The sequence below is a fragment of the Cnephaeus nilssonii genome (assembly GCF_951640355.1).
Source record: "Cnephaeus nilssonii genome assembly, chromosome: 1".
Classification (NCBI taxonomy): domain Eukaryota; kingdom Metazoa; phylum Chordata; class Mammalia; order Chiroptera; family Vespertilionidae; genus Cnephaeus; species Cnephaeus nilssonii.
The window spans coordinates 64,966,307-64,981,924 of record NC_137072.1 but is presented as its reverse complement, the minus strand read 5'-3'; the positions used below and the strand labels follow the sequence as shown (position 1 = coordinate 64,981,924).

The window sequence follows — 15,618 nt, the reverse complement described above, 5'->3', positions numbered from 1 at the left end:
TGACTGGGAATAGAACTGGTAACCTCTCGGTGCAAGGGATGACACTGTAACCAACTGAGCAACCTGGTTAGGGCACCAAATAATGATTTTGGATGAATACTTTAAAATAAAATATTGGATTAAAAAAAAAACTTGTCTAAGCATAGCTCAAAAATTCATACATAAAGATACCATGCAATATTTTGAGCAATTTTATGTGCACAAAATTTCTGCAAGAAAAAAAAGACAAAGTTAACTGGGGAAAATGTTTATAACCATATTAATAAGAAAGGATATTAATTACCTTAATATGCTGTGTAGTTTTTTATAGTTCACAAGGAAAAAAGGACAAACCACTTAATGGGTATCAGAGTTCAGAGGAGTCCAAAAGACACAAAGATATGAATAATTTTTTGCAATATAAATCTAGTGAGATCTTTTAGTCAGTTAAATTCTCAGTGAGTAAAAATGACTAATGAAACAGGAGAACACAGAAATAGACCCACACAAATATAGTCAACTGATATCTGTCAGAGGAGCAAAGGCAATTCAATGGAGAAAGGATAGTTTTTGCAACAAATGGTCCTGGAAAAACAGGACATCAACATGCAAAGAACTGAATTTCAACACAGATCTTACACCTTTCACATCAGCATCATAGACTTAAAACTCTTACAAGATCATGAGAAAATTTAGTTTTCCTTGGGTTTGTTGATAATTTTTTAGATAGCATACCCAAAGCACAAACTATGAAAGAAAAACACTGAAAAGTCAAACATTATTAAAATTAAAATTCTGTTCTCAAAAGACACGGTTAAGAGAATAAAAAGAAAAGCCAGAGAAAATACCTGCAAAAATCACAGTAAAGTAAAGATACAGGAGCTGTCTAGGTTCCACTCCAGAATTTCTAGAAACTAAATGGCACCACAGGAATGCAACCAGCAAAACCCAGACTATGAAAAACTACAGGATATAAACAACCCAACTTTTTTTTCTTTCTTTTTTAAATATATTTTTATTGATTTCAGAGAAGAAGAAAGAGGAAGAGAGAGAGAAACATCAATGATGAGAGAGAATCATTAATTGGCTGCCTTCTGCATGCCCCCCACTGGGGTTTGAGCCTGCAACCAGGACTTGTGCCCTGACCGGGAATCGAACTGTGACCTCCAGGTTCATAGGCTGACTCTCAACTACTGAGCCATGCCAGCTGGGCCCAACTTTGTTAAAAAAAAAAAAAAAAGGGTTGGGAAAAGAAAAATAGGAAGATGAAGAAACTAAGAAATATTAATCATTCACAAATTTATCTAAATCCCAAATTCAAACATAGTGTACAAAAAAAAAAAAGATGGCCCTAGCCAGTTTGGCTCAGTGGATAGAGCATTGCCCTGTGGACCAAAGAATTGCAGGTTCAATTCTGGTCAAGGGCACATATCTCGTATCTCAGTTGCAGACTTGATCCCTGGCCCCAGTCGCGGGAGGTAGCCAATCAATGTGTCTCTCTCACATCGATGTTTCTCCCTCTTCCTCTCCCCCTCTATCTTCCACGCTCTCTAAAAATCAATGGAAAAATATCCGTTGGTGAGGATTAACAAAACAAAAACAAAAACACAGGACTCTTTCCCCCTCCCCATGTGGGAGTCTGTGCTTATTTCTCAATAAATTTCCACTTTTTACTATACTATCTTTCGTCCGTGATTTCATCCTTTGAATCCACTGGATAAGAGCCTGGGAACCATCCTGCCCAGAGGAACACCATGCATTCCAGTCCAATTTTCCCATATCAGCATCATCCATGCACCAAGAGGTCGCAGGTTGGATTCCTGGTCAGGACACATGCTCAGGTTGTGGGCTGGATTCCCAGTAGGGGGTGTGCAGGAGGCCAATCGATCGATGTATGTTTCTCTTTCTCCCTCTCCCTTCCTCTCTCTCTAAAAACCAACAAAAATTTTTAAATAATAATGAAAAATATAATGTAATCTCAGTAACAAAATGTTGTAAGCTTAGGATTATAACATGTTTTGAAAGTGTATTCAGATGTGGAATAAAAATAATTAGCAAGTATAAGCAAGAGTCAGCTTTGGAAATCAGAACTGTCATTTTTTCCTCTTTAAAAAAACAAAACAAAAATTAATAAATATTTAAAAAAAAAAGATAATTGGTGAAATGTGAATTATTAGGTATTTAAAGGCATAAAAGGATTATGGGTACGTTAAAAAAAAAATAGTGTCCACACATTTGTAATACCTTAGTTAAGGGCACATTCCCGGGTTGCAGACTTAATTCCCAGTAGGGGATGTGCAGGAGGCAGCCGATCAATGATTCTCTCTTTTCATTGATATTTCTATCTCTTTTTCTCTCTCTCCCTCTCCCTTTCCTCTCTGAAGTCAATAAGAACGTTTAAAAAAAATTCTCATAATCTAACACTCTCTTTATACACTTTCCACTCCCTCCAAAGCATTATTAATTCTAATCAGAGAGGCTGTTTTACTGTTCCATGTGTACATCTTAGCTATTTCACTGCTAGTCCTTTACTCTTGTGGCTGACATCCACTCTAATTCAAATCTACACAAAACTTTAGCTCAGGGATGCTTGCTCAACTCATCCCAACTGTGGTTGAATCCCCTTATATAGGATCTTGTGCCATCACGTCTTTTCTTGCTTTTGCAATTTTACATGTTTGTATAATTATTTGATTCATTTGTCACACCTCCCTCTTATACCTCCATAGATTTTGACAAACAGGGGGCAATCAGGCCGGCAGGGGAGGGCAGTAGGGGGCGATCATGCCGATAGGGGTGGGCAGCTGGGGCAATCAGGTCAGCAAGGGAGGGCAGTTAGGGGGAGATCAGGCTGGCGGGGAGAGCAGTTAGGGGGCAATCAGGCCAGCAGGGGAGGGCAGTTAGGGGGCAATCAGGCCAGCAGGGGAGAGCAGTTAGGGGGCAATTGGGCCAGCAGGGGAGGGCAGTTAGGGGGCAATCAGGCCAGCAGGGGAGAGCAGTTGGGGGTGAACAGGCAGGCAAGGGAGGGTAGTTGGGGGTGATCAGGCTGGCAGGGGAGCAGTTAGGCGGCAATCAGCCCGGGTAGGGGAGTGGTTAGAGGGTGATTAGGCCAGCAGGGGAGGGCAGTTGGGGGTGATCAGGCCAGCAGGGGAGCAGTTAGGGGCAATCAGGCAGGCAGGAGGGCAAGTGGTTAGGAGCTAGCGGTCCCGGATTGTGAGAGGGATGTCTGACTGCTGGTTTGCGGGATCGGGCCTAAACCAGCAGTCGGACATGCCCCAAGGGGTCCCAGATTGGAGAGGGTGCAGGCCGGGCTGAGGGAACCCCCCCCCCCGTGCATGAATTTCATACACCGGGCATCTAGAATTTTTATAAATATAAATGCTGAAAAATATTTTCACAAATAATATTTACACATTAATACTTTTATTTCCTTTTGAATTTTTACCAAAAATCCCATTATATTCTACCATAAAAAATTATTTTTAATGATCTGAAACTCACTTAAATCCTCCAATTTAGTAGAGAGAAAAAATGAGAATCTATCTGAACTATAAGCAAGTTCTAATAATCTCATTTTTAATTTCTAAGAAATATGTCAAAAAGGCTTGTTATCAAATGATAGGTGCCTTGTTTAGGCTATTTCCCATTGATTTTTAGAGAGAGTGGAAGGGAAGAAGAGGGGGAGAGAGAGAGAGAGAGGGGAGAACTGGTTGGTTGCCTCCCACATTTGCCCTATCCGGGGCCAGGGATCTGAACCTGGGTATGTGCCCTTGACCAGGAATTTAACCCACAACCCTTCTGTGTGTGGGCCAACGCTCTAACCACTGAGTACACTGGCCAGGGCATAAGGTTTTTTTATCTTTGAATATCATAGATGTCTGCATTTTATCTGAATTCATCCAATGATACTTTTAGGACTTGGATATTGCAGTATGTATACGTAAATTTACCTCAAAAGAAAAAAACTCCAAACAGTGAATTCCTGCTAATGGTATGCTAGATGAAAAATTTGGGGAGAAGTATAATGAATTTGTGCAACTTACTTTGAAACACATTTTTAAAACGCATTAATGGATTGAGGAATGGACAGATAAATGATAAAGCAACTATAGTAACATGTTGAATCTAGCATTTAATTACAAAAGCAACATAGAATTCTACTCAAGCTAGAAGACCTAGAAGTAGGAAAAGTTCAAAAAGTTATAGAAATTAGAAAAGTAAGGAACTTTTCTTAAACCATCTGTACATAGCTTATGCTCTGAAATTCCTCACATGGGAGTTGAGTACATTCTGCATTCTAAATAACTATGTGGTGATTCAACTACTTACCACAGACAGGGCAAACAAGAAAGATTTGCTTGCCAAATAAAAGCCTTCCCAAACCCCCCATCACACACACACACACACACACACACACACACACACAAAAAAAAAAAAAAAAAAAAAAAAAGGAGTACTCACTTCCCTGGGTAGGAAAGCAAAACTGAAAAAAAGGTGTACATGAAGTGAATTCAAGAATGTCCAGGATAACTTGCATAGACTCTCAAAAGTAATGAGTAGGACATTTGGAAGATGTATTCATGCCCATTATTAAAACATTAAAGAAAAATTACATCTGAAACTAATATAAAATATTGAATATAAACTATAATTGAAAAATAAAATTTTAAAAAAAGAAATACATTAAGTGGGAAAAGAAAAAGTAGCCATCAGCCGAAACCGGTTTGGCTCAGTGGATAAAGCGTCGGCCTGCAGACTCAAGGGTCCCAGGTTCGATTCCGGTCAAGGGCATGTACCTTGGTTGTGGGCACATCCCCAGTAGTGGGTGTGCAAGAGGCAGCTGATTGATGTTTCTAACTCTCTATCCCTCTCTCTTCCTCTCTGTAAAAAAATCAATAAAATATAAAAAAAAAAAAGAAAAAGAAAAAGAAAAAGTAGCCATCAACATCACATAAAGTGTGACAGGCCTTACATTTTAAGAATATTTACTAACTCTCAAGACCAAATTTATGAGAAAAAAATGTTTCAAGGTTTCTGACCATTGCTTCTTTTATCTAATTATCCAGAACCCAAGCTCTGTGAACCTTTACCTTTCTTTTATTTTTCCCCCTCTAATAACTAGGAATTTTTTTTACTGACTTTATTGGGGTGACATTGGTTAATATAATTACTTGGATTTCAGACGTACAATTCTATAATACATCATATGTATATATTGTATTGTGTGTTCGTAACCTTTACTTTTCTTGAACTTCAGTTATCCAAAAGTTCAACTATCCTGAAGCCTTTAGATCAGATTTTATATAAATCAACAGCCCAGCTTCACTCTTTGTGCTAAGTCACCTACCTTTATGAATAGAATATGGTTTCCCCATCCCAGATGTGTATAAGCGTAAAAATGCAAAAATTAAAAAACAAGCCGAAACCGGTTTGGCTCAGTGGATAGAGCGTCGGCCTGCGGACTGAAGGGTCCCGGGTTCGATTCCGGTCAAGGGCATGTACCTTGGTTGCGGGCACATCCCCAATAGGGGCTGTGCAGGAGGCAGCTGATCGATGTTTCTCTCTCATCGATGTTTCTGACTCTCTATCTCTCTCCCTTCCTCTCTGTAAAAAATCAATAAAATATATTTTAAACAAACAAACAAACACCCAGCCTGCTGGTGTGGCTCAGTGGTTGAGCTTCGACCCATGAACCAGGAGGTCACAGTTTGATTCCTGGTCAAAGCACATGCCGGGGTTTCGGCTCGATCCTCAGTAGGGTGTGTGCAGGAGGCAGCTGATTAATGATTCTCATTATTGATGTTTCTCTCTCCCTCTCCCTTTCTCTCTCTGAAATAAATAAAAACATATTTTAAAAAACAACAATAACGAAAAAGACACCAGATAGTTATTCTAATAATAAAATGAAAGGCAGACTCAGAAATGAACTAGATGTTGCAACCATCAGGTAAGGACTTTAAAATATTTAAAAACCTAGTGGGAAAGAAGATAACATCAAGAGACAGAAACTATAAGATATAAAGATTCAAATGAAAATAAAATAAATACAATTACCAGAGGTGAAAAAGTCCTTCAATGGGTCCACTAGCAAACTCCACAGAACTAAAAACAGAACCAATGAATTTTTATACTAATTTATACTCTGATCAGTAGTGATCTTCTCATGTCACTTATCAAACATCTATTTAGTTCTTTTTTCCTCTCTATTTTTTTCATCACCATTTATCCCCCCTATACTCTCCTCCACCTCCACCCACCCACCTACAGACCCCCACAATCACCACCCTATTGTCCCTATCTATGAGTTCTCTCATTCTTAGTGAATCCAGGGGTACAAATATTAACACCAGATCACCAAATTCTTGCCTTCAGAACTGAGTACAAAAGAAAAAAATATTTTTAGAATACTTCATTGATTTTTAGAGAGAGATAAAGGGAAAGGGGGAGAGAAATATCACTGTGAGAGCACAACATCCATCAGCTGCCTCCTGCATACCCCACCCCCATCCCCCAGTGTGGAGGATGGGGGTGGGGTATGTTGTAGGCTCTATCCCCAGTGTGGGGCGTGCAGAAGGCAGTTGATCAATGATCCTCTCGTCATTGATGTTTCTATCTCTCTCTCCTTCTCCCTTCCTCTCTGAAATCAATCTATAATAATAAAAGCATAATATGCTAATTAGACCAGACATTCTTTTGGATGAAGCCGAGGCTGCAGCCGTGGGTTCAAGGAAGCCGCTGTGGCTGCGAGGGAGGGATCCAGGCAGCCGCCGCAGCTATGAAGGCCTACTCTTGCACGAATTTCATGCATCGGCCCTCTAGTTAAAATATATTTTAAAAAATAATAATAAAGGATGAGAGAAAATAGCTAGTTCCTATTTTTATGCTATCAGGTACAGCCCATATATCAGACATATTAGTCCAGTACCACCATCTACTCTGTTATTCAAGTCAGGAATGTAGGAGTAAGACCCTAACATCCAGTCATTATGTCTTGAACCTCTTTCAACACATCTTTTCCTCCCTAGCCCCTTAATTACTAGTCCAGCTCATATTTGAAGTACTATAATATTTAACTTAGTGATTCTCTACTCTAGCCTCAACTTGAGAATTTTAAAATATTAAGTTTAATTCCTAGGTCCCAGGATAGACACTCTGATTTAAATGGGGTCCAGCCATTAGTTTTTTCAAGTGGTCCCCAGGTCCTTCAAAATGCAGCCAAGGTTGAGAATTGCTAACATAATTGGTATCTCTCCTAGGATCTAGGCTTACCTTCCTCTAAACTATCTTTCATAACGTTTCAAGAGTCATCTTTTTAAAAATGTAACCTCATATTATCCTAAAGGAGTAGTTTAGGATCACTTAGAGAGCTTTCAAAAATTCTGGGTCCAGGCCAAACTATGGACCAATTAAAACAGAGTCTCCAGAGATAAGAACCAGGCACTGATTTCCAATTTGCAGACAAGGCTGAGAACCACTATCCTAGCAACAATGGGAAGCAACAGAAAGTCTTTAAGAATAATAAAACAGCCCTAACCAGTTTGGCTCAATGGATAGAGCATCGGCCTGTGGACTAATAGGTCCCAGGCTTGATTCCTATCAAGGGCATGTACCTTGGATGCGAGCACACCCCAGTAGGAGGTGTGCAGGAGGCAGCTGATCGATGTTTCTCTCTCATCGATGTTTCTAACTCTCTATCCCTCTCCCTTCCTCTCTGTAAAAAAATCAATAAAATATATTTTAAAAAATAATATCTAAACTCCCCTGAAGGTAATGACTTTCTATTAACTTTAGCACCCTCCATTCTCACAATACCAAAGCATCTCGGCTCCCTGAAAGGGTCACACTTTTAGACTTTTATGTGTTACCTCAACCCATAAGACCTCCTCTGCTCACCTATAACTAAGACCCAAGCCACCTTTAAGGTTAATACCTTTCAAGAATAGCCTCCTTTATACAAACCTTCCCTGACACACACAACAGAGCTCATCAATGTGAAAGTTAATGATTCTGCAGGGCAATTCTTAATGTTTAGATATAACTTTCCTATTGAATTATTTAAAATTAAAAACTTATCTGATTCATGTTTTTATCCCCAGTTTCTATCACTATGCATAGCATACAGAGGTATTCAAATATCTGTTGAATTAATTCCATTTAAGTAAATAATTATCTATATTATTATGCAGGTAGAATTCCATTTTAATAAACTGTAAGAAACATCATATTTATACATTATATTCAAGAAACCAATAGCTAGACTTGTTAAAAAATGTAAGGCAAATGTTAACGTTTGTTCTATTTATGAACAGTAACAAATTAAGGAAAAAGGCAGGTATAAAAGGCAGTATGTTTTCAGAATCACAAGGGTGGTGCCTTTCAGAATAATAATGCTTGGGTTTCCAACTGAATTTGTCCTTTAAAACATATCTTTTCAAAATGTCATGCTTACATCAATTCTTACATCTATATAATGTAAGAAAGTGAGCTAAGTCTGCTTACTTGACCTAAGAGTAAAATGATAGGTGCTCTGACACCTTAAAATAAAACAAATTATGAAAAGCTTTCAAATGCTTTGAATGAACTGCACATAAGCTTCAAAACTTTGATAATATGGTTACCAGCATTTGATGGCAGTTTCTAGCACTCTGGGTACTCTGTTACTCATCAAAAGTTCAGCTCTCCATAAAACAGCTTAAGCAGAAGATGCAGAGTATTTTATCAAAAAGAGTTATATTGCCCTAGCTGGCTTGGCTCAGTGGATAGAGCGTTAGCCTGCAGACTGAAGGGTCCCAGGTTTGATTCCAGCCAAGGGCACATGCCTGGGTTGCGGGCTTAATCCCCAGCAGGGGGCGTGCAGGAGGCAGCCAATCAATGATTCTCTCTCATCATTGATGTCTATCTCTCTCTCCTCCCTTCCTCTCTGAAATTAATAAAAAGAAGTATATTTTTTTTAAAAAGAGTTATATTAAACATTTTAGATTTATATATCATTATACATACATGTGACTTACCCAAAGACAGTAATTTTGCACAAATATTAACTAAAGAGCTAAACACATAATGTACCACAATTAAAAGAGCTTTGTTGTACCCATATTCATATAGGCCATGAAAATCTTCTTAGCATACAAAATGATTACTAGGTTACTATGTGTTTAGAGTACGTGTTTTATGTCATATATCCTTGATTACTAAATTAACCCAGTATTTAACTGAATGCCTATTCAGTTGCCTGGGAATATATTAAAACCGAAGGTATCTGAAGTGACTATAAAAAATAAAGGCATTGACCACAATACTTGGCATTTGTGGTTAAATTTTTTACCTTATTTGGCGATTTCAAAGGTGAGATGGCTATTTTATTTGGTGTCTGTGTTGTAGAATTTAAAGTTGATCCAATAACACCACTTTCAGATATTGTTATGGTCTTTGATGGAGTCCCAGGAGTAGACTGTGAAAGAACCCTACCTGCAAATGAGAAGCAGCACATCAGTTTGACTTTTTATAATAACAATATAAAAATGTATGTGATGATGATCTACCCTCACAACGACTGTAGTATATGTTTACTACTTCATATGTATTCACATATGAACTTCAACATTCAAGTGAGTTCCTAATGAATTATGATGAACCTAAGAGGAAAGAAGCAAAGGAGTGTTTCTTAGCAACACTTAGTATCTTAATATCACTTTAAATCAGTGATGGGCAACCTTTTGAGCTTGGTGTGTCAAACTTCGCCAAAAAACTGAGCATAACTCGGGTAGTGTGTCACTTTGAGGAAAAAACATTATTTCGCAAATGTTTCATCCTCAGGAGCAGCAAATGTTTCATCCTCGGCATGCAGCCACCTCAGCGGCCGCGTGTCATCAGAAATGGCCACGCGTATCAGTGCTGACACGCGTGTCATAGGTTCGCCATCACTGCTTTAAATAAAGTCCATGAAAACACCTCTGCTCACATTCTCATCAATCTTGATAAATCTATCAGAAAATAGGCTCAGGACAATTAAGCAACATGCCTTGTGTGACACATATCCTAAAAGTCAGTATTTGAAGTCTTAAAATTTCAATCTGTTTCCTACTATACTACAGCTGTCTTACTCTTTGAACTTAAACCACAGGATACAATTAAGTCCACATCTATAGAACATAGTTACTGAACTAACTTGAACACTATATGGTTTAATACTGTCTGATTTTAGACTGCCAAAAGGAAAAAAAAAATCTTACTGGCCAGATTCCAAAAAGAATACAAAAATACTGTGTTCACTTCTGAACAATACCCTTCAGCAACAACACAAAAAAAACTGTAGTGTGTCTAGAGAGCTTAGGGAATTAGAAATCATATCATGGTGAGTTGAAATACTAAAATTCTTAACATAGGCAAGAAAGGAATACAAAGACATGATATATCTCCAAATTCTTAAAAGACTGTGTAATGGCCTGGCCAAGTGACTAAGTTGGTTGGAGCATCATCCCGTACACCAAAAGGTTGCAAGTTCGATCCCGAGTCAGGACATGTACAGGGAGCAACCAATTGATGTTCTCTCTCTCTCTCTCTCTCTCTCTCTCTCTCTCTCTCTCTCTCTCTCTCAACATATTCTCAGGTGAAGATTTAAAATAAAAAATGAGGCTGTGTGATAGTCATTAGTGCCATTCATCAAGTATTCTGGGGACTTGGTAGAGCTGCACTTTCTATCCTTCCCCATTCCCTGTGGTTAGATTTGGACCATGGGACTAGTTCTGGCCAATGAAATATGAGTAGAAGTAAGGAGTGTCATTTCTTTGCAAGAACACTTACTTCCTGTGGAGGCCTTTCAAAGCTCTTTTTCTCTGTCACATTTGAGGTGATGGCTCCCCTGTCAGCCTGGGTCCTTGAGAGATTCATGAGAAGAATCCCCCTCTCTAAATCCACAATGGACATGCAGAAAGGCATAAAGTATAAACAGAGAAATAAAAACTGGGGATTTTTTAAAATACTTCTGAATTTAGAGATTATTTATTATGGCGGGAAAACCAAGATTATCTTGACTGATCCAGGCTGTCAAGTTGAAGGATTAGAACCATCAGCTGCACAGCACTAATGCATAGAAATAAAAATATTCAACTTAGCACTAAGAAAAAACTTCTAACAAAATTTTCAATTGAAATGACTGTTTCAACACATGAGTTTTTAGTCACTGAAAGTGTTTCAAGCAGATGCTGGTTAATCAAATCAACTGAGGGGCCTGCTTGTTTTTCATCGAGATAGCACTTCTGATTATCTAATCTCCAAATCCCTTTTTATCCTTAGCTCTATAGACAAATTCAAGCAAGTATGCAAGTTATACAATTTCATCCTGAAATCAGTTTGCAAAGCATTTATAATCTAGTCAGGTGTTGTCCACCTGAATCAAAAGACATATTCCAGAAAGCTACAGATGGGGAAGTTTGGGACAGAGAGCTAACATATCTGAGCGAGGGCTAATTCTATCAGAGATTAATTCATTAGTGAATATTTTCACATTGATGACGTTTGCTACACTGTAGCAACCTTGTACCTTGGAGCTCTGATAATAAGGACCTCTGTATCTCACTTAACCATCTCAAAAGTCTTATGCAGTGGTTGGTATCAACACTTAACATAAATAAGTAAGATGAATAGATACTGTATTTACCCATAAAAGAGAAAAATCAATGGAAGAGCCATGACTAAAATACAAGTCTCCCAATAGCTCGTTCCATACCACTGCACTGCTTCCATGATATACATATTCACTTAACAATGCATTCACTGAAACACATCTTTGTGCCAAAAACTGCTAGGTACTAGAAGGACAGAACTACCATCAATGTGCTACATACATACATGCTATCACACTGATGGACCATGAGCCAGTCATAAAAGGACAAAGTCCAAGTGAGAGAGACAGAAAGTCTCTGCTGGGGCTGGGAGGAGATAGGAATGGAGAGTATTATTTAACTAGAGCAGTGATGGCGAACTTATGACACGCGTGTCAGCACTGATACGCGTGGCCATTTCTGATGACACGCGGCCGCTGAGGCGGACGCATGCTGAGGATGAAACATTTGCGAAATAATGTTTTTTCCTCAAAGTGACACACTACCCGAGTTATGCTCAGTTTTTTGGCGAAGTTTGACACACCAAGCTCAAAAGGTTGCCCATCACTGATTACTAGAGGCCCAGTGCATGAATTCGTGCATCAGTGGGGTTCCTTGGCCTGGCCTGTGGGATCAGGCCGAAACTGGCTCTCCAACATCCCTCGATGGGTCCCGGATTGCAAGAGGGCGCAGGGCAGGCCAAGGGACCCCACGGGTGCACAATCGAAGCCAGGGAGGGACATGGGAGGTTGGCCAGAGGGAAGAGACTGCGAGACGGCTCCAGGGCGTGTCCAGCCCATTTCACTCAGCCCCGATCGGCTGGACCCCAGCAGCAAGCTAACTTACCAGTCAGAACGTCTACCACTGGTGGTCAGTGCACATCATAGCGACTGGTTGACCAGTTGTCTATCTGCCCCCTGGTGGTCAGTGTGCATCATAGCAAGCGGTTGAGCAGCCTTAGCATATTATTAGCATACTAGAAGCCCAGTGCACGAAATTCATGCACAGGTAGGGTCCCTAGACCTGGCCAGCGATCAGGGCCGATTGGGGCCTCCCTTCCTTTGTTCTGTGCTGCACCCTGGTGGTCAGCACACGTCATAGTGAGCAATCAAACACCCAAAGGGACACTTTGCATATTAGCCTTTTATATATATAGATTACACTTTGATTGGTTGAACGGCCAACTGGTCAACCGGACACTTAGCATATTAGGCTTTTATTGTACAGGACTAAAGGCCCGATGCATGGAATTCTTTGTGCAAGAGTAGGCCTTCTTTCCCCTGGCTGCTGGCACCGGCTTCCCTCTGATACCCGGGCTTCCCTCGCAGCCCTGGCTTCTTCCGGAAATCACCCGAAAGACATCTGGTCTAATTAGCATATTACGCCTTTATTATTATAGACAGGTACAGAGATTCCATTTTGCAAAATGAAAAGAGTTCTGGAGATGGACAGTAGTGATGGTTGCACAATGATGTGAATATATTTAATGCCACTGGATTATCCACTTAAAATTATTAAAATGGTCAACTTTTGCTATATGTATTTTACCGCAACTTTAAAAAAGTTAATTAATTTTAAAAAACTAGATGGTAAACCAAAAATATTACCATTAAGAAAAATGAATCCTGGCCAGCATGGTTCAGTGGTGAGAACATCTGACTGGGGACCAAGGGGTCATGGGTTCAATTTCTGCTCAAGGACATGTATCTGGGTTGCAGGTTCATTCCCCAGCCCCAGACCAGAGGCGTGCAGGAGGCAACCAATCGATGTGTCTCTCTCACATCAATGTTCCTCTCTCTCTCTCCGCCCCCCCCCCCCCCAAGAAAATCAATGGGAAAAATATCCTCAAGTAAGAATTAACAAAAAAGAAAAATAAATAATTTAATAGGGAGACAAATAAGAAAGACAAGTATTACAATATGACTAGAAGAAATTCTAAAAAACTAGTGTGAAATTTAAAAGAAGTCTAATTAAAGTATTTGGTAGGTATGATTAAGTTTTATGGGAATACATAGAAGATGGTCAGAGTAAGAGTATTTGACTAGGGGTCAAAAGCTTCCAAGACAGGAGGTAATCCAAAGATAAAATGGATGAGTTAGCCATGAGGACAGCAAAGAAAGGTATTTCAGGTAAAAGGAACAGTGCCAAGGTCACAAGTTCACTTGGTAATCCCTTAAAATAAGTTAAATCAGTAGGTCTGGAGCTGACAGGAGGTAAAAATGAAAAAGGTATGTATGAGATCATAAATGTTTTTAATGCTAAGAAAGCACCTGCATTTGAACTTCATCCTAATGGATGGAAGCCCAGAAATGGATACAGCCAAAAAAATTCTAAGCAAGGGTGGGACAAGATCAGATTTCCATTTCAGAAAAATCACATATTTACAAACATAGGTTTATCTTGACCGACAGAAAAAGATATCCATCTTCAATGAGAAGCTCAAAAGCCATTAAAAAACACACATCTAAATGTACTTTGAAAGATCATTAGCTACAAAATAAAGATAGGTTTCCTTGAATAAGACAATGCAACAGGAGAGCTACTTCAATGGTTTAAAATTTGGTTTTCATTAATTTAAAAGGCTATAAAGAATTAGTTAACAGCAGAAATTATCCCTCCAAACTGAACTTTAACGTCAACAATTCTAATGAAATTTAATAGAAGTCTACCTCAATTTTGGTAGGGCTAATAAATCTATAATTAAAGATGAAGCTATAGTCGGTGTGCAACACGTTACAAATGACCCCAAGACCCAGCAATGACATTGTCATATTATAGTCAAATGTAAGAGGTAAAACCAGGACATTAACTAAAATATATATTCAGATACTTCTGCAGACACCACACTTGTTTAGTATACAATTTTCCCACATAATTTAAAAAATTTAAGGGATTCTCTCAAACTCCAAAACAGTAAAGAACATTGTACTGAGACATTCCTCTCCTGGTTAACCAGTTCCACCTATGAAAAACCTCCGAGGGATCTGGAGGCTCCTTTTCCACAATACATCCAAGCCTTGCTCACTTTCAGCCAACTGAAGCCCACTTCCTAAACCAGCTCCAAATCCCAATCCTTTTCCAATCTTTCCTCTAGGGCTATACCTGCCTCCAATGCAGTCCTCAAGACACCAGCCCCCTATATCTACCACAAATCTCTACTGAGGACAAAAGAGAAAGAAAACATTCACTCACCCAACACTGTCTTCATATCACAATCTTTCTATGCCTTCTCTCATTTGCTAAAATGAGAAACCTTCTTACACACAATTCCAAACCTCAAGAAAATGGCAAATCATGGCCACTGACTTCAGAGTTGCCTACTGTTACGCTGTCTATAAACTTACCAAAGACAGTAGTAGGTAGTTTCAATTTATACCCCTTCTCCCACCCATGGTTAGTTAAAATTTGAAGCACACTCATCAAGAATACACAAAGGAACCTTGGCCAGGTAGTTGGAGTGTCATGCTCCCAAGTTTCAGGTTTGATCCCTGGTCAGGTTACACACAAGAATTAAACAAAGAATGCATAAATAAGTGGGACAACAAATGATGTTTCTCTCTCTCCTCTCTCTCTCTCTCTCTCTCTCTCTCTCTCTCTCTCTCTCTCCTTCCTCTCCCTCCAAAATTAATAAATAACAATTTTTTTAAAAGAATGCATATAAGAATGGGTAATTAGCATTTGAACTTCTCTAGTCAAAGTCTACCATCCAGAGGTGCTTCTTTAAAGCACAATTGATATTAGAAATGAGCTCTAAATTGGTGAAAAGCGTCATGTCAGTTTAACTCTGAATTAAAGACCAGTCACCATGGCTTTGTGACTTTCTCTAGAAATACTGAGCTGCTTGCTAAGCAAGGAGTTAAGAAGAAAGATGGACTTAACCAAGCTATTATAGAAAGAGACAAGGAAAAGATAATCAATGGTGTTTGCAAGGGATCGATAATGATGGGTCATGGACTCCATGTTGAATAAGGAAGACTGTGAGGACAGGAATGGGCTGATTATTAATAAGAAAGTAGGAGGGTTAATGGATCAGAGA

General features: G+C 39.2%; 1 protein-coding gene across 6 annotated transcripts in view; it reads right to left on the bottom strand.

The window, feature by feature from the left end:
- LIN54 (lin-54 DREAM MuvB core complex component) overlaps positions 1 to 15,618 on the bottom strand; it is a 64,289-nt gene that overhangs the window by 30,366 nt on the left and 18,305 nt on the right. For all 6 annotated transcript variants that reach the window (XM_079778010.1, XM_079778013.1, XM_079778009.1 and 3 more), the window contains exon 4: positions 9,305 to 9,447. In XM_079778010.1, the coding sequence (XP_079634136.1) occupies positions 9,305 to 9,447 (143 nt within the window). The remainder of the gene's footprint in view (positions 1 to 9,304; positions 9,448 to 15,618) is intronic.